Source organism: Monomorium pharaonis, chromosome 5 (genome assembly GCF_013373865.1).
Source record: "Monomorium pharaonis isolate MP-MQ-018 chromosome 5, ASM1337386v2, whole genome shotgun sequence".
Taxonomy (NCBI): Eukaryota; Metazoa; Arthropoda; class Insecta; order Hymenoptera; family Formicidae; genus Monomorium; species Monomorium pharaonis.
Window position 1 is genome coordinate 26,298,377 of NC_050471.1, and position 18,589 is coordinate 26,316,965.

The following is an 18,589-nucleotide window of genomic DNA, read 5'->3' on the forward strand; positions in this document are numbered from 1 at the left end:
TCAATATAAAGTATAAATCCTTTTTGTGATAATTTACATTAATGATTCACAAAATGTTAAACGCTATAAATATTAGCATTAATATCACACGTACAATAATATAAAATTTATTAATTGCATGTAGAAATTAAATCTTTTATATCTCAATGTCCTTAATATATCAATTCTATTTTTATTTCTTTTTACTCAAATGATATTAATAATTAAAATTTTTTTATTACACATGTGTGTAAATACATTAATTTTATTTATTTTAATTATTAATTATGCAAAAGTATTAATGTTTAAAAAAACAATAATTTGTCAGGTAATTTATATTCCGGAATATTTTGATATAAAATATAAAATATCCTATAAACTATTTTGATCGATACATATGATGGAATACTGCATTTAAAATATACTTTTTATTTTTCACACGCACACACATCTTGTATTAATTTCTTTTTTCGATGAATAAAAGGACTAAAAATTTTTTCATGTATCATATTTATTGGTAACTTATCATTTTATATTTTGTTGATTAGGAAAATGATTAACAACGCCTGTCATTTCTGCGAAATATGCACACGCCCCTGTGAGTGCTAGCGCGTCGCTGCGCACGCGCATCTCATATTTCATCTCAATTCGTCACCTCTCTCTCTTTCTCTCTCTCGGTCTCTCGCTCGTTCGCTCGCTCGCTCCTCGCGCCACTTTTTTTTCGCTGCCGTAATACCTCGAGAGCCGACGTCCATTTTGCTGGCCCGTTTTTGCGAGCGTCTTTGATTTATGAGTCGCAGCCGTACGCCATAAGTAATCGTAAGTAAATTACACGTGACTTCGTAAATCGTTTCCCGTGCGCGACTCCTTCGCTCGCGAATAATTGGACGTCGTCCCGGAAAGGTACGTACTCGCGGAGACGTTTTCTTTTTCGCACGACTACACGGGGTAGCGTCGGTGCCACGGCTTGCCGCTGTTTCTCTTGAAAACGCCGGGACCTGAATAAAAGAAGGAGAGCGAGAGGATCCACGCGCCTCGTGACTCGGTGCGTGGAGTGAGAGCAAGGTAGAGGCAGTCTCGACTGGTCTTATAAAATTCTGTAGTTTTGAAGGTGTAACTAACGTTGCACAAGGTATCTTTTGTTAGGTCCCGATCTAGCCGATCTAGGTGCAGTGAGCTGATTGCTATGAGGTCCGAATTGTTACGCTAATTTGTTCTGAGCTCGAAGCTTTAGTCGAGGTTTGGCCAGTTAGCTTAAAAATTTGTGAATCATGATTTCAAGTAGCTCCAAGAGGATCCTTTTTGTTGGGGGGGGGGGGGGGAACGTTGCAGTTTGCAGCTTAAACTAAGGCTAAACGAAAGGCTAAAGGCTTATTATATTTATTGTAAGATTAATTTAGAGGAGAGAGCAGCCCACTGGGCTGCTTCGCCGACTAGATAAAGTCTGTTGCAATCTGACTTGTCCTATGACCTATGATTATGGGTTGTGAATTCGTGAATTGACGATGAGGATCTCGAGAATCTTTTAACCTTACAATTCTTGAATTTATAAATTGTGAGTTCTTTTATGTCTTTGAGTCTCAAGTCTACAAATCAGTGCATACAGATTAAGATTTGTAGCTCTAGGCACTTATGTGTTAATGTTTATTATGTTTATTACTATTTTATTTTATCCCTTAATTCTCTGATTAATTTACATTTTAATACTTTTTTAGTATATACATTGAATGAACTCTCATGTGGGACTGATTAATTTTTTTAGAATAAGGGCAAGAACATATACTTTTGCATAACATACAAAAGAGTCAATCAGAATTATTTCCCTCTCCAGGATAAAAATGAAGGACTTTGGTTGATTAATTCTTTTATACATTATATAAAAATCTATATTTTTACTCTAAGGGTGGAGGAGTACAGAGTTGCATAAGAAAATAAATTATAATATCATATTTGTTTCTCAAGATAGAAATAAAAGACTTTGATTATGTGTTATGCGAAAGTCTGTGCTCCAGTTCTAACTGTTCTAATTTAATTATCTATTCAGACAAATCTACACAGCTGCACAACCACATGCATAGAGAGAAACCTATTGCATTTTTAAGAATGTATATAAAGTACGATTTAATTGTAAAGCAAATAATGAACTTTGTTCTATATTCTATTTTTTTTTGTAATGACCAGATAGGGAAACAAAGCTTTATCAGAATTTTTAAGGGAGTTCCTCTGCTTAGGCCTGGCACAAGTGGCACAGGGGTTCAAGTAAAGAAAAATATTCAAATGACTATTTTGTTGCCTTCTTTTTTTTACTGTATATGGTCTAAAGTTAATAATGGTGAATATAAAAAAAAATTCGGCTATAAAGTACTACCTTCATTACTGAAATAATATTTTTTAAATTGAGAATATTTTTCACTATTATAGCACTCTTAGATAACTAAATACAACAATTTGAAATTTATGTTATATCACTAGTACACATTTACCACACTTACGTTCTGTATTACTTAGATTATTGTAAACTTTTTTTATCTTATCAATTTCACTCAAACGTGCATTGTTTCAAAAATTTAACCGTACTTTTCTGGACAGTTAAGATGTATTGTTGTAAAGTTTCACTAATGAACGTCTGTTTGTTACTTCTATGTTTAATACGACAATAAAAACTGAAAAATCCTGAAAATTTGATTCCCATAAGAGCCCATGTTAATAAAATTAAGATCTAAATAACTAGCTAATTCAGCTTTCTAAAATTTTGAAAGTCAATTTATATCACCAATTTGAACTTCTTTACACAATTTCATGAAAATTTGTTTATTTTGATTTAGGAGTGAAACTTCTTTAAGCAAACATTAACTAAAAACATTTTTTATAATCATTATCATTTTTGTAATCAACAGAATTGTTACTTATGGAAGAAAATCACATATAGTTTAACATATGTAAGAATATATAAACTCAAGAATTGAAAGATCAAAAGTACAAGCCACAATTACAAAATTTGGATAGTTCTATTAGATTATGGATTTTATTAGACCTTCAAATTGTTAGAATTATATTTACAGATCAATATGAATTGAAATATATTATAGGAAGTTTGAAAAATGGATGGAGCACCAGGAGGAGGAAGTAGAGGCGGATTTCGTGGTCGTGGAGGCCCTGGTGGAATAATGAGGGGACGCGGCGGTTTTGATAGAGGAAGGTAAAGAATTTATTATGCCATGATTATGTCATCGAGAAAAAAGTTTATATTAATATCTTTATAAATATTTACTCTAAAAAATTTTTTCTTTAAAATTGTATTTATTCTTTTAATAACTTACATAAAACATGTAGCACAAGGTGAGAAAGAATTCGATGAAGCTATTCTTCTCTTCTAGTTTAATCTCTCAGAGAGATATGGTGACCTCTTAGAGTATTTTTTATGCTTGTTTTATAATTTATATAGATATATGGGATCTACAATTTAAACGAAATTAGAAGTGTTCTAATGGCAGGATATTAAATAGTTTGTTATTGTTTTTCGAGAAGTAGTGATTAAATAAAAATTAAATGTTTTTTGATTATTCCGATTTGAAACCTCGGATCTTTGGCACAGAGAACAGATGCACAATTCACTGCGTCATGATTGTTACATTTATTAAAACTAGATAGAAATGTGTATGTAATAAATTATTACAAAAGAAATAATGAAATATGTTTTAGGTTTATTTTTTTTATTACTGCACTAGAATTACTTCACTTTTCACTCTTGCCAAATTTTATATGTCTATATCACTTTAAGTACGATGACTGTATACTAACTCAGCTATAAAAAAGAGGTTTTTCATACAGAGGTGGTCCGCCACGAGGCGGTAACATGATGCGTGGTGGACGAGGCAACGGACCTGGTGGTGGTATGAGAGGAGGCCCACCTATGAGAGGCGGCAGGGGAGGCCCTCCTGGTAGAGGTGGACGAGGTGGACATTTTCCTCCAGGGTAAGCATATATCACGAATGTATTTACACTATAGAAAAATAATTAATTATTTGTAAAATATTAAATTTTAATATAATTTATAAATTGAATATTTTGTTATTTCTAATAATATGAAAAATATTAATATAATTAATAAATTTTATATATTATTAATTATATATTATTTGTACTTTTTACTAATATCTTTACTAATAAGTATGTATGCAATTGCAAAATGGAGCTTAAAAGAATAATTATAAGATGTAATTTTTTTATAATTCCAATATAAAATTTATAAGCAATAATTTGTATGAGACTGTGAAGTGTGTATAACACAATTAAAATCTAAAAAAGGTCATAATGATTAAAAGTAGATTTTAGTGCTCAAAAAATATTTATGTGTAATTTTATATACAGTTTTTAATTCTTTAAATTGTGCATTATTATTTTCTCTCTTGTAACGCAGCTGTTGAATTGAACTAGAATAGTAATATTAAATTGATAATTAATTTATCAGTTACTTGACGCTAACAAAATTATATAGTACACAAAATATATAGCAACAACTTGAGCATTAAGATATACTATGATTGTTGTTGGCCCTTCAAGTTTAATTGTGTTATAAAAAGTTTATACATTAAAACATTATATAGAACATTACCTAACTTAAATAGTATTTATGAGCTAAAAGAGCCTTATTGTCATTTATACAGACCGCCAGAACCAGGAATGTCTAGTGGACCTGGAGGTGGTCCTCCACCCTTAGGAATGGGTGGTCCTCCACGAGGTGGCGGTGGAAGAGGTGGCGGAAGTAATAGCTTCCGCAGTAGAGGTAGAGGCGATTTCGGCAGAGGAGATAGCCGCGGAGGTAGCAGCAATTTCCGAGGTCGCGGTATGGACAGAGGAAGAGGAGGATCTAGGTAAGGAAGTTAATTCTTCCATCTAGCTTCAAAAAATATTTTAGCCTGATATTAAAAAAAATTGAAAACTTAAAAAATTGTATTGTACATATATGAATTTATTGTAGATATTAATTCTTAAGTTAATCATAAAGTTCTCGTAGTGAGTCACAATTGTTTAATAAATATTATCTTTGAAATAAAATTATATATTTTAATTGTACAGAAGATATCAGCAATTTTAGAATGGAGAACAATAATATGTAATATTATATATAATAAAATAAATATAACAAAGCTTGTTAGTTAAATCTAAAATATAAAATTATAAAAGAGAACTTTTATTAATATGGGGCAGATAAATTGACTTATTGGTATGTATGTGTGTGGTGTGTATATATATATATATATATATATATATATGCATATCTATTATATAGATATAGATTATATATTTAATGTATATGTGTGTGTGAGGGGGGGGGGTGTAAAAATTGATTAATTTTTATAAATTAAATATTTACTTTCTCTGTTTCAGAGGATCGAGCAGAGGAGGACCAGGTGGTCGTGGAGGTAGCTTCTCTGATCGTGGCCGAGGAGCTGGACGTGGTGGCCCGACGAAACGAGGTGTTCCACCTAGCTCAAGTGGACCGTCCAAGAGGCCGCGCTTTGATCAGTCGTCTTCCCAATCAGCCAATGGATATGCCACTCAAGCACCTAAGTAAGTTTCCCAGGAACATTTTTATATTAAATATTTAAACAATTTTTTAAAATTAAAGACAAATTAACTTAACGCATATAAGTTTAATTACTAAATATTAAATATTAATTGAAGTTAGTCTTTTGTGCAAACTATATTTGTAATATTTAAACTTAAAAATATTAAGCAATTTTTGACGACATAACTCCTGAAACAAAAATTGTGTTCAAGTGACATCATATTTTATGAAAAAGCGCTCGAAGTATTTCAGTCCAAAACAGTTTGATACTACACTGTAGAAGAGAGTTAAGAAAATCTATACTTAGGATATTTTATATTGTATTTAATATTAATTTCTAATTAATTTTTGAAATGGTACCTTGAAAAGAGATATATGTTATTATTTATTTATTATATATTTAATAATTATATATTTAATTATTATATATTTAATTTTATCAAGAATAAATTAATTTGTTATAAAAATTTTTTTACATGCAACATAAGATGAAAGATATGATTTAATTTGATTTTTTAAATCATACCTTAGTCAGTTTTCACGTTTCCAAAATAATAAATGTGCGGAAATAAAAAATTGATTGACAAGTATGATTATATGATTATACAATAATAAATGAAAAAGTACATGTAATAACATAGCTAATAAATAATTACATGTTATACTTACATACATGAAAATCCAAAGAATAATCCATTGTAAATAAATAATATATACATATATTAATAAGGTACAAAGAAAAGTAAATATATAAAATATTGACAATGTACATTTTGCTTTCGATGAATTAATACAGCCAAGGAGGTTACGGAGGTTCAAATAATGCTTATGGCGGTCAACAACAGCCGCAGCAACAACAGTCAGTAGGATATGGTGGCGGTGGTTATGGTTCACAGCAAGGCTACACACAATCTTATCAGGGGTACGAAAGCTACCAACAGCCCCAGGACTATGGGCAAACGGTAAGTGAATTTAATATATGATAATATACTCAAAATAATTATAATAACAGTATTCAAAATCAATTTTTATATATAAAACTTTATATATTAATTTTATATAAGAGGTTATATAATTTTCTTAATCTTTTGATTTTATGTAGATATTTCCAAGATTGAGAAATAATTTGTTACATGTAATGTGGAGTTTTTTTAAATTGTAATTCTTTCTCTTTTTTGTTTCTATCTGTAACTGTAATTTAGTTTCATTTTTTGTTAGTAATTAATTTACAGGCTGTTTATTGCTGAGAGAAACTGGGAAAACATAGACTTTTTAGTGAATTAATTTTTTATCCTTGAAAATCATGAATTTTTATGGGACTTTATTAGTATTCAGAAAAATTTTTTGAATTTTACTTTTAAGTTTAAATACTATCACTCTTTTTCTGAGACAATATTGTTTCTTTGATCATGTTCTGGATTTAATTGATTATTTATATAAGTTAGCAAGTAGAAAGCGATAAAATTAAAAAAAAATTTTATAATAGCATGTTTATGATATTAAAAAATTCAAGGTTGGAAAAGTTACTTTTTAAAAGTAACCTGTTATCGTTATCGTTATTGAAAATGTGTAATTTGGATCTGCTACATTTTCCATAATTTTTAATACTAAAATAAAATCAAACAGAAAGAGTGACTTTTTTAAATGTTTCTTGTTAAAAAAATAAATAACAATGATTACAAAAAAACGAAATATTACTTTATTTCTTTTAAATTTACAAAAAATACAAAAAGAAAGATTTAGAAATGCTGTAAGTAACAAATTCTGATTTTTATTTAATTTACAAATACAGCGAAATTTATACTTTTTTACATTCTCATTACAAAAAAAAAAAAGAAAAATAACATTATTAATTTGTTATTAGAAAAAGTATTTATATTGATAATTTCGACGTTACAAGTAGAAAAACATATACTTTCTAATGTTGTAAAAATTATTTTAAAATACAAAATAACCGTATATCAATGCATACGTATACAATATTATTTATTTGTTTATTTTATTTTATTTATGTCACTATAGGGAATCTTTAAAAATACAACTATAATAACAATTACTATAATTCTTATACTATTTATTAACGAGATAAACGATTTTCTTTGTTTGAAAATTGAAAAATTTAGTACAGTCTTAAGACGTTATGTTATAATCAATCACATAGAACGTTATTAGCATCTTAAGATATTACTTAAGATAATCTTAAAATAAAAATTGACTATAAAAATAAAAATTAATTATCGGCCTAAAAACTTCGGCAATACAGAAATATAAATTTGCTATTTTCAATTATTTGAATTCTATTTTCTTTTTAAAATACATTTTAGATTTTTAAGCATAAAATTTAACTAAATAATTACAAATTTAATTGCAGTCGAGATTAATAGATGTTTTGATATTATTAAAGTAGTCAATTATTTTTATTTTGACCAAGATTACCCACAGTTATGTTTCTTTTTTTTTTTTAGGGTTATCCATCTGCAGCAGATAACAGATACGGCGGGGCATCATCAGTTTCGGCTGCAGGAGGATTCGGTTCTAATGATCCCTACAGTTATGGCAAAGCTCCGCCATCAGGTGAGTTGTAGACATCAGATTATTAAATATGAAATTTCGTATTGTGGATGACGTTATTACTTTCTGTTACAACTTATACATCGTTGTCTGTTAATTTTCTTATGGCTCAGCACTTAATTTTTTTTACAAGTTTGCCAGGTTAAATTTTTAAGTTAAACTTCAAATTTTTAATTTTTCCAAATTTGATCCTTCAGTAATAATAACGTGAAATAAAAGTTCAGGAATTATAAAGAGTTAAATTAATTAAGCTCGATGCATTCACAATATAACATCGACGCTATTGGCAGTACAGTCTCGAGTTACTAAGTACTCAAAGTTGACTATTCAAATACTTGATCGAGTATTGAATTGAATAGATCGGTGAGACACTATATGTACAATTAGTTTATTAATATTACATAATGCATGTTCAGCTAATTACCAACAGGAGGCAGTGTCGATTACTGGACTGGGGGACGGGGGCAATTATGCCTTTGCTAATTTATACGATGACCAATCTAATGCCAACATAATCAACCGGGGTGGTTACTCGACGCAACCTTACGGTTAGTTATTTCGTTCGTTGTCACACTTTACGGTTCACTCACATTTTACAGTTCACTAACTACCGACCGGTTGGAATAATCCTTAAAGATTCGTTTATTATTGAGATTAAACATTAAATTATCTGTTCGGAGAGGTTTCTAACAAAGAAGCATGTCACAATGTAAATGGAATTACAAAGTCAGTAGGAAATTCAACCAATTATTAATTGATAAAATGCTAATTAAATTTTTGTTTGAAAAAAAAGTAAAATATTAGTTTATTATTTTTTTAACGCGAAACTTCCAATAATGTTGAATGTTGAATTTAGAATAATATGAATTTTCTTTTCTAACGTATAATTTAATGTTTTATTTTCTGATAGTAAATGAATTCTTAAAGATCGCTTCTATGTACTTTTTATTTTCAATTACATATCCACGTATTAAAAACCTAGATACCTTGCAGATTTTTAAAAATTTTAATACTGTTAAAATTGGAGTCTTTTTTATTTTAAAAAATTTTATGTTTTCGTTTTTTTTTTCTTGAATGTTTGGATTTTATATTATTAAAACTAAGCGGAGTTTTTTAACTCTCCCCCCCCCCCCCCGAACTGTATTCTGCTCGCGATTGATACAAAAGAGTTGCGCAGAGTTACACACAAATCCTATTTGAACGAGACGAGAATTCACATAAAAGTTGGATGTAAATCCTTTCACATCAAGACACCAACACTGCAGCACTGCCTCCTGCCATCTTTCATTCCAGAAGGATTACAAGGTGTTTGTGACATATACTATTTATTCTTCACCTGAGTAATATGAAAAATATGTATAAGTGTATAAATTATCACACTATCACTCTTTATTATTTTTTTATTTAGGTGGGATAAAACGGTCTATGGGGTGAAAAGGATTGTTTGTTTTTTCTGAGAAAACAAATTGCTGGAAAAAATTGACTTGCAAGATTTTTTAAACGAAATTTTTAAATTTCTATCAGGAAACCAGAAGTTACGAACGTAGTTCGTACAATAGGATTTAACAAAATTATCAATACAGTTTACAAATGATTAGATAATAAAAATACAAATTTTCTGGTGATTGAATCTTTAATTATGATTTTTACCAATATCCAAGTTTCAAAATCCTTGCTCCAAATGTTAAAAGAAAGTTGGTGTATTTTCTTTCGCAGAGATAGATCAAACTGTTCATTTGAGATTTCTGATAGCTGCGTGTCATCTGTGTTTACTTTTTTCTGGAAAAAAAAAATTTTTTTTTAAAGACTAATGATTTTCTAGGAGCTTAGGCTTATAGGCTATATATGTATTCTATCTTAGAAGGTTCGTTTTACTTTTCTCCGATCTTGTATATAACTTTATTTAATTTATATTTTGTATTTCTTAATCTATAATTTAATATTTTTATAATTTATTATTATTTAATAGGTTTGTCAATTTAACAAATTATTTAAATTGTTTTAAGCAATTTATTTTAATTAATTAACAAACAAAATTGTCATTTTTTCGTGGAGATACTTGGCCACAGCTGCTACTTCGTCATACAATCGTATTAGGACGAAACTCTTTGTCTCTCCCCCCTCTCTTTATTTATTTATCTATTTTAAATTGTTTCAAGTTTCATGTTTTTCGTTTGAGTCGTTTGTTTCTGTATCTTTAGCATTCTTCATTATTATTTATAAACCGCATTTTTTTGTGATTGCAGATTATCCGAGTCAGGACGGTGTTTATGGAAAACAGGACTATGGTAAGTACAACTCGCAGTACAAAAAAGTTCATTGATCAGAAGAGAAAGATTTAGCTAAGCCGCTTGGAGAGAAAAATGTGTTTGTGTAAAACTTAGACAGTGAAATCTATTAAATAAGTAATATAACATCCAAGAAAAGCATATTTGCACATTTGAAGTTCTAAAGAAGAACGTTTACGTTATTATAAGAGCATTTGCGATATACAAAAACGTATAGTAACAAAAAGATTCTTACGAGTCTGTCCGTACAGATACCTAGAAAATATTTATATAATTTTTACAGTATTTGAGAGTGTTAGCAAGATTAAAAGACTGTCCACAAAAATATTTGCAAAGCTATATCTACGAGAAATTCATTTTTTCTAATAGTTAAGAACCAAAAGAAAAGCAAAGGCAAATAAAGTTATGGCGTCTCATAGTATACACATATAACATACACATATAAAAACGTCAAGAAGTAACAGGCAGGATTAATAGCAATATCATAGAAAGATCTATATAAGTAGGCCGTTTGGTTTTGTGTATATGTAGAGAAGCAGGATCATTAATTCTATTTCTCGAGTAAAATTGAACGGAGGAGCTATGATTGTTTGCAGGTGGCAGTGCTGGTTACCAAAACGCCCAGTCTCAACGACGTTATTAAAGATATTCGTCACTTAATAATCAGTCCGCTCTTATTAATTTTGTATTTAAGTAGATAACAATTCTCCCAAGCGAAACGTAGAACAAATTGAATCTGTCCCCCGTCACGCGAAAAGAGATAATACTTGTTCTCTTTTTGAAACTGCGAGATACAATTGTTAGTGAAAGAATGATAATCGAGAAATCTGGAAGCAAGGTGACTTTAAAAAAAATGGACGAAGGTTCTCTGAACAATAATTGTACGCAATTTTATCACTTTTGTGAAGATTCATACATCATACGTATATCGAAAAAGGTTGAGAATTTATATTGTTAGACACGTATCATAATTATTTTAAATAATTTTAAAGAATGGACAGTGAAGTCACGCGATTTTTGATAAAAACAAAAAATTTAATTTATTCAATATTCAACATTCACGACGCGCAAATGTTTTGACTCATTTTCGAGCTATCCTTAGTGGGAATACAATATTCACAAAATTTCACGAATATACCTTTTTCCTTTGCAGAGAATGAAACTTTTTAATCATTATTCGAAAAATTGTTTTTGATTCCCGGGTTTTCTAGAGTACTTTTTTGTGTCACTTTGTTTCCAAGATTTTTTTCACTTTCCTTTGCTTGTCTTCGTCACATATACACGTTGAATTTGATCAATATGTCGCTTGATGATATAGGGAATGCATATTTTATACTTGATGATTAGCATAGTGCACAATAACATTATTTGACGTTATTTGATGTCGCTTATACGACAATCTAGGATTAAGATCCAAGTATAATTATCCCGTAAGTCGAGCGGTGAACTATCTTCCGTTCTCTTCACGATTTGCGTAGCATAATTTAACATAATTTAACATAACAGTAATAATTAATGAGAAACAGTAATGAAAGCGACAACACTGTAAAGTCAATGTCCTGTTTTGTAAATAGAAAATCGCAAATAAATCCTTTTTTGTGGAAAGGAAGAGTCATTGAGAATAACGTTAAACACAATCACTTACTGTATTTCGATAATTACTCGTTTTTGATTACCTAATATTTGAGTTTTATGTCTATTTAAGAATTAAAGTAGAAAACGCGATTCTTTTTGGGGATATTGAAAATATCAATTTTATTGTAATATTGTAATATAATTATTTTATTTGTCAAAATTAATCATTTATTTTATCATTTATTGTAAATTTTTTGATAATATTAGATTTTCCATCAGTTTTATAATTTATAATTATATATTAATAATAACTTTGCAGTTTAACTTGGTCGAGGTAAATCATCGCAATCACCATCGATAATCAGTCATTGGCAATTGTCAATGTCATATATTGGACAATCGTTAATTAATAATTAAATTAATTAAACGATTTTTTATAAAGTTAAATGAAAATAACTTTATTTCTTTTCTTGACAATTTAGCTAAGATTGCAGAAAGAAAAAAAAAGAATAAATTTTGAAGTTTTTTTCCTTAATAGAAAATTGTTCAACCAACCGAAAGAAAACCGAATAGAATAGTGAATTTAAACAATTCAGTTATACACAATATCTGATTCTTTGTCATGCATTATTTTATGTTAATTAACGAAACTCGCTTGAATTATTTGTACTGTGTTTATTGTATACGATACGTATTTTACAAATAATTATTTAGCGCATCATGTTGTTATGTCTCGATCTATTGTAAATGATCGCTCGATAAAAATGAAAGATACATTGAAAAAAAACGAAGCTCAAGAATATCAATGCATCGAAAACTTATACCCTTACCCCTATTGTCACCTTTATCTTATGGCACGAGAAACAGAAAAGCGGACGAAACACGCAAAAACCAGCAACTGCCCTAGGAAGACAAGCGAAAAGAATGAATATGGGCGAATAAGTGTGATAATTGAGATGAAAAATCTCGGTAATATTGAAATAAAAAGTAGGTATATAAAGTAGGTATATGTGAATACTTAAAAAACATTTTCAGGAATACTAAACCCTTCAGTCATATCTCAACAGTTAGTGTCGAAAACAATTGAGAAGTTTAAATATTCAATAAATAACTCAGGATCTCTTATAGTTTCTAAAAGTTTAATTATAATATTATTTAATAAACGATATTTACTATTATCATTTAATGTGGTAGTACTTGAATTTATAAAACAATATGTGAAATATGGACTAGATGTTATTATATATTCTTCTCGTTTGAAGTCGATCTTTTCTTAACGAAGTTTTCAAAGACGTTTAGATCCCAAGAATAAATGATTTTTCGTGATAGGTGAAATTGTAGTAATTTTATAAGAATCGAAGATTAATTAGAATTCAGGATGTTTACTTAAATTTTGCAAAATTCTCTCAGATTTCCAAAAATTTTATTCAAAATTTTGGATAAGATTGAAGAATTTTTTAAAGTAGCTTTGAATAATTATTGTATTATACATTTTAATGTTCCTTAATCATACAATCATAAAGAAAAGTCTTAAGTTTTAAATATTACACTTGAGACAATATTAAACAGAAATTATATTAATTAAATATAGTACATAACGAAAATTTGTCTGTAATATACAGATTTAATTTATTAGAAGTACAGAATTTAAAAGATGGTTAATCATATATTGCTAATTTATCAAGAAAAAAATCAAAGAAATAATTTTGTCAGGAAAAGAAAAGAAATTAAAAGTAAAATTTCAAAATTTTTCTTACGCTAATAAAATCTCATGTAAATCCATGATATTCAAGAATAAAAAATTAATTTCCTGAAAATTCTAAAGTCCAGTTTTTCTTGGTAACAAAAACACCCTGTATATTTATTTAAAAATATTAAACAGATAATTACCGTCTTTGACGTTTACAAAATCGACTCCAAACTGGTAAAAAAGTACGTGCACGAAAGGTGAAGGCTCGCGTATATAAGAAATCATAACCAATGTTTAGCTAGAAAAAGGTAAAAATAAATTTGATAATATTATGAATGAAAATATATGAGTCTATGAAAGTATAAGATAATCATATAAGTTCTCAAAGATTTTATTGTAAAACATGGATTTCACATATTAATTTCACAATAACGTTACTATTTTAGGAATATCTCATCTTTGAGTCATATTCGACATAGCATTGAAAATAATTGATAAGATTTAATGAGTAATCCGAGAAGTCGGATTCTTATAGTTTCTAAACTTTCAATTATTTAATATAATTTATTATTATTTAATAAAAGAAATATTATAAGAAATAATATACTTAAGAAATATTATTATAGAGCAATATGACGAGTGCAATTATAAAGAAATATAAGTTTAATTACTGAGTGTAATTGTAGACCAATATAAGTACAATTATGTAGCATGAACGTGGAGTTATGCACAACGAAAGATATTTAAAAGGTATATGAAAATTATCATGCGGATTTATAAATGTATATAAAATCATACAATTTTAAAGATTTTATTCTAAAACAATGAGTTTCACATATATATTAATTTTACAATAAAGTTACTATTTCAGAAATATTTTACCTTTTATTTATACTTAAACATAGCGCTTGGGTATAATTGGAAATAAGTGAAAAGTTCAGATGTCTTTTATATATAAGGGTAACCTGATTTTTTTCTTGTAATTTTTAAAATCACTCGTGATATTTTTTATTGTCTACAATTCGCTATTATTCAAGGTTGCCACAGACTTGGAAAAAGTCATAGATATTTATGTCAGCCAGTGAAAATAAAAGTCAGAAAGAATAAGAAAAATTTAGAAGCTTGAGCTTCGTTCACAATTTTATTCTCTTTGTTCAATTTTCAATGCTTTTATTCTAAGGAGTACTTGTAATTTTTGTAACATATGTAATATTTCTTTATGATCAAATACGTTTTAACGCGTGCACTTTACAAATCACTTCTTGTTTTAGAGCTGTAGCATGCATGGTGAAAAGAAAGTAAGATGTGGACATATTTTTAAACTTTTAATAATATTTTGTTTCAAAGACTGCCATATTGTAATGACAAATCCAACTAACGGTATTTATATAGTTTTGCTACGTCAGCTCCAAAAATAAAATTATACTGACTGGAGACTGCGTTTTCTTCTTCCCCGCAAAAATATTGAATTGACATATTATTTAGAAATTTAAAAATAAAGGTGGCTGGTACATGGGCAAAATGATACAAAAATGTGTTCTGGGTATATTTTGTTTTCTTTTTATGATGTAGAAAGACTTAAGCAGGAAGAAAAGTGACGAATCATAATCAATTCCCCGACCATAAGGAGATAGGGAAGTCATATTCATTTTATTGTAAAGATCATATTTTTCTCTATTTGACATAACACGACTTCTCTATTTGTTTCTGTTTTTTCATTAAAAATGTGCAATTAGACCTTGTTTTAGTTCGTCTAGATATATGCCATTTTAAGATTGTATATATTGGTCACATTAAGAATTCAATTCTATTATAATAATATAATCACTTGAAAAATATGATTATATAGAGCAATGTGATGAATAAAATTATAGAGCAATATAATACAAGTTTAATTGTAGAGCAATTGATAATTATAGAATATATAATATGATATAAATACAATTATAGAGCATGAATTTGAAGTTTAAGTACGAAGTTTAAGTATGAAAAATTTGAATAATACTTACTAATAACATGAGAAAAAAATATACAGATTTATAGAATATATAAGGTCATATAAATTTACAGATTTTATTTTAAAGCATAAGGATTTTCACGTATATATATACATATATATATATATATATATTAATTTCACAATAATGTTATTTCAGGAATATTTCACCCCTGAGTCATACCTAAACATAACATTGGAAATAATTGACAAGTGTCCAGATACCTATTAAGCAGTCCAACATTTCTTATAATTTCTAAAAATTGAATTATATTATTTATTAATGTAATTCTGTACTATTTACTGTTACTACTTAATATAAGTATTTAAGTAATTAAGAAATGTAATTATAGAGTATGATGAATAGTATCAGAAAAGTATGATACAAGGTAGATTGTATAACACTGAACGAGTAGAATATAAAACAACATGATGAATACAATTATGAAGTATTATGAATAAAACTATAGAATGATATAACTATAACATAACTATAATATAAATAAATATAGACTGGCATAAGTACAATTATGGAGCATGCAGTTTAAGCAGCGAAAGATACTTGATGGTACTAATGACCAAACTTGACGAAAATTGAGTTTATTTCACAGGCGTAGCAACAAGCTGAGATACTTAGGAAACAATAAATGAAAATCAGAGGGTGAGAGACAGAAAATATCGTTCCTCCAGCAAGAACATGCCAAATTCGCTAAAGATCACCTTTCCCCGCTTAAAAGAGAAAAGGCAAATCGATAAGTAGCGGGTGCAAGTCCGGTTAGCGCTACTCAAAGCATTCGCGGCGCTGACTGGACCGGCACCCAAAGTGAGTAAAGTTGATTTTTGTTAATTGCACATATGTACTCTTGCAATTAATATACAAGCTTGAGAGTAATAGAAATTAGCTAAAGTTTTTGAATTTATATAAATAATTGCTTGAGGTTCGGCTAATGTAAAATAAGTAAACCTTTCACACTCGGAAAGTAAAGAAAAGAGTAGTTTGCCATAAAAAGTACAGCTTTTTTATGCACATGATTGTTTTTTTTTTTAATTGCGTGTCATCTGGAGCCAAATAAATCGAAGACGATTATCGATCAAAATACGAAAAAATGAATAAATATTAAATAGATATGCTATATGAGAAAATGAGAATGGGAAAGAGAACAAGCAAGAAAAGTAATGAGACTAACGCGCGCAATGCGAAACACTGTAAATATTAAATGAAAGTCAAATGCTCGAGTATATACCGCAACCCAAAAGTTCAGGTGAGTAAATATAAATAAATATCTATCCATTCTTTGAACAACTATCTATTTTCGGAGAGAGGACACATATGTATTTATGTATATATCTATCATTAAGAGAACAATCGATTAATTAGTTAACAGACGGAACTTCAAACTACTGCATTTATCGAGTGTAAAAGTGAATTTAGCGGAATAGCAAACGTAATAACAATTGCACATAACAGCGAATTTTTGAAAGCACATCCTAGTGTATTACAGAGGTATATCGACTTGCTTTGCAAAAATAGACTTCATTCAATTTGTAACAAATATATAATTGCGTTTCTTTATCTTTATGTCTCTCGTAAAAACGTTACGGAAAGTGTGATAAAGTCACAACTGAATATTTAAAAAATCCATAGAAAGAGACGAGTGGAAAAGATTCGTAGATTCACACTTTTCACGAGTATTCGCAGTAACAACTATTATCGTTACAGTAAGCTCCCATAGACGAATTGTCTTGCTGCTTTTATACATATAACGGACATTAAATCGACAGAATAACTTATGAAAGCGCTGAAGTCGTTAGGCATCGAAGGAAAGTGTAATAATTGATTCACTCGATAATCAAGTAGCCACGATTTTAAATAAACGAGTAATATTACAAGCGACACTTCGTTAAAAAAGGAAAACAAACAAGATTAGCTTAAATCTTTCAGACGAGTGCAAAATTAATTTTTCAATTTGACCGTTTTGGCTCCTTTCTGATTTACCAATGTTGCTTTCTCTAGGTTGATCACAAAGACAACAATTAGTCGCCCAACTGTGATGCCCGACGAGCTCATCATCTACACGGAATCGTTAATAATCTTCGCACGATTGGTATAACAACCACGAGAATCGAGAACTCGTGCATCTGGTAAGCTAGAACGATTGGAAAACGTTAATGTTAATTAGTAATATTAATAGTCAAGTCAGGGCTGGATAAATTAATATTTTTTCAACTGAAGTTAAATTAATTAAATTCTTTTTCCTATCAACGTTTATATTAATTTAATATTAAAAGTTGATGAAAATTATACTATTACTGTTAAATTTTTAAATTATTGACTTATATATAAAATAAATTTAATTACGTTAAAAGTTGTAAAAACTATTAAAAGTTTTGTAAAAATAATTTAAACTAAATGAATTTTGAAAAAAGTATTATCTATATTATTAATATCACTAATATCTTATATTAGCAAATTATCCAACTGACTATTCCTAGCTAATATAGTATGTTAACAGTACGCTTAAATTATGTATATTAATGTATATTGTGTACACACACACACACACACATACACACACAATATACATTAATATACTTTTACAAAATTTTTAACAGTTCTTACAACTTTTGTATATATGTAATATATATATATATATATATATATATATGTAATATATATATATGTAAAATATATATATATATAAAAGTTGTATAATTACATATAAAATAGTATAATTATTACTATTGTTTTTTTCTGTTTCTGACGTTGCACATTTCACAGATGTAAATGTATGCTACACATGCCAATTTTTTCCCCACAGGTGAAACGTGAACAGGACCTACATTTTAGAATGGTGTACGAGTTATCCTCACATCATCTTTTCTCCTGGTTTCTTCTGGCTATTTGTTTTACTATCGAT

At 28.5% G+C, this 18,589-nt stretch overlaps 1 protein-coding gene across 16 annotated transcripts; it reads left to right on the forward strand.

Moving 5' to 3' along the window:
- Positions 1 to 646: 646 nt before the first annotated feature.
- On the forward strand, positions 647 to 17,815 carry LOC105838772 (RNA-binding protein FUS). 16 transcript variants are annotated; one of them, XM_012684564.3, is made up of 11 exons: positions 669 to 798; positions 883 to 1,044; positions 3,069 to 3,178; positions 3,796 to 3,954; positions 4,647 to 4,853; positions 5,371 to 5,553; positions 6,348 to 6,513; positions 8,017 to 8,125; positions 8,539 to 8,670; positions 10,369 to 10,410; positions 11,007 to 12,787. In XM_012684564.3, the coding sequence occupies exons 3-11, from the start codon at positions 3,081 to 3,083 to the stop codon at positions 11,051 to 11,053; spliced, it is 1,143 nt and encodes a 380-aa protein (XP_012540018.1). In that variant the 5' UTR covers positions 669 to 798; positions 883 to 1,044; positions 3,069 to 3,080; the 3' UTR covers positions 11,054 to 12,787. The 16 variants fall into 16 exon arrangements, 12 of the variants coding, with proteins under 12 accessions (XP_012540017.1, XP_012540021.1, XP_012540018.1 ...); XM_012684563.3 differs by lacking the exon at positions 883 to 1,044 and having other exon boundaries at positions 647 to 798; XM_012684567.3 differs by lacking the exon at positions 883 to 1,044 and having other exon boundaries at positions 647 to 798; positions 3,811 to 3,954.
- Positions 17,816 to 18,589: the final 774 nt, after the last annotated feature.

Bases quoted from the DNA above. Each gene is read 5' to 3' on its own strand.
- LOC105838772 (XM_012684563.3), top strand. From the start codon at position 3,081: ATGGATGGAGCACCAGGAGGAGGAAGTAGAGGCGGATTTCGTGGTCGT. The intron at 3,179-3,795 runs GTAAAGAATTTA...GCTATAAAAAAG, and splicing joins GGCGGTTTTGATAGAGGAAG to AGGTTTTTCATACAGAGGTG. The intron at 8,126-8,538 runs GTGAGTTGTAGA...ATGCATGTTCAG, and splicing joins TGGCAAAGCTCCGCCATCAG to CTAATTACCAACAGGAGGCA.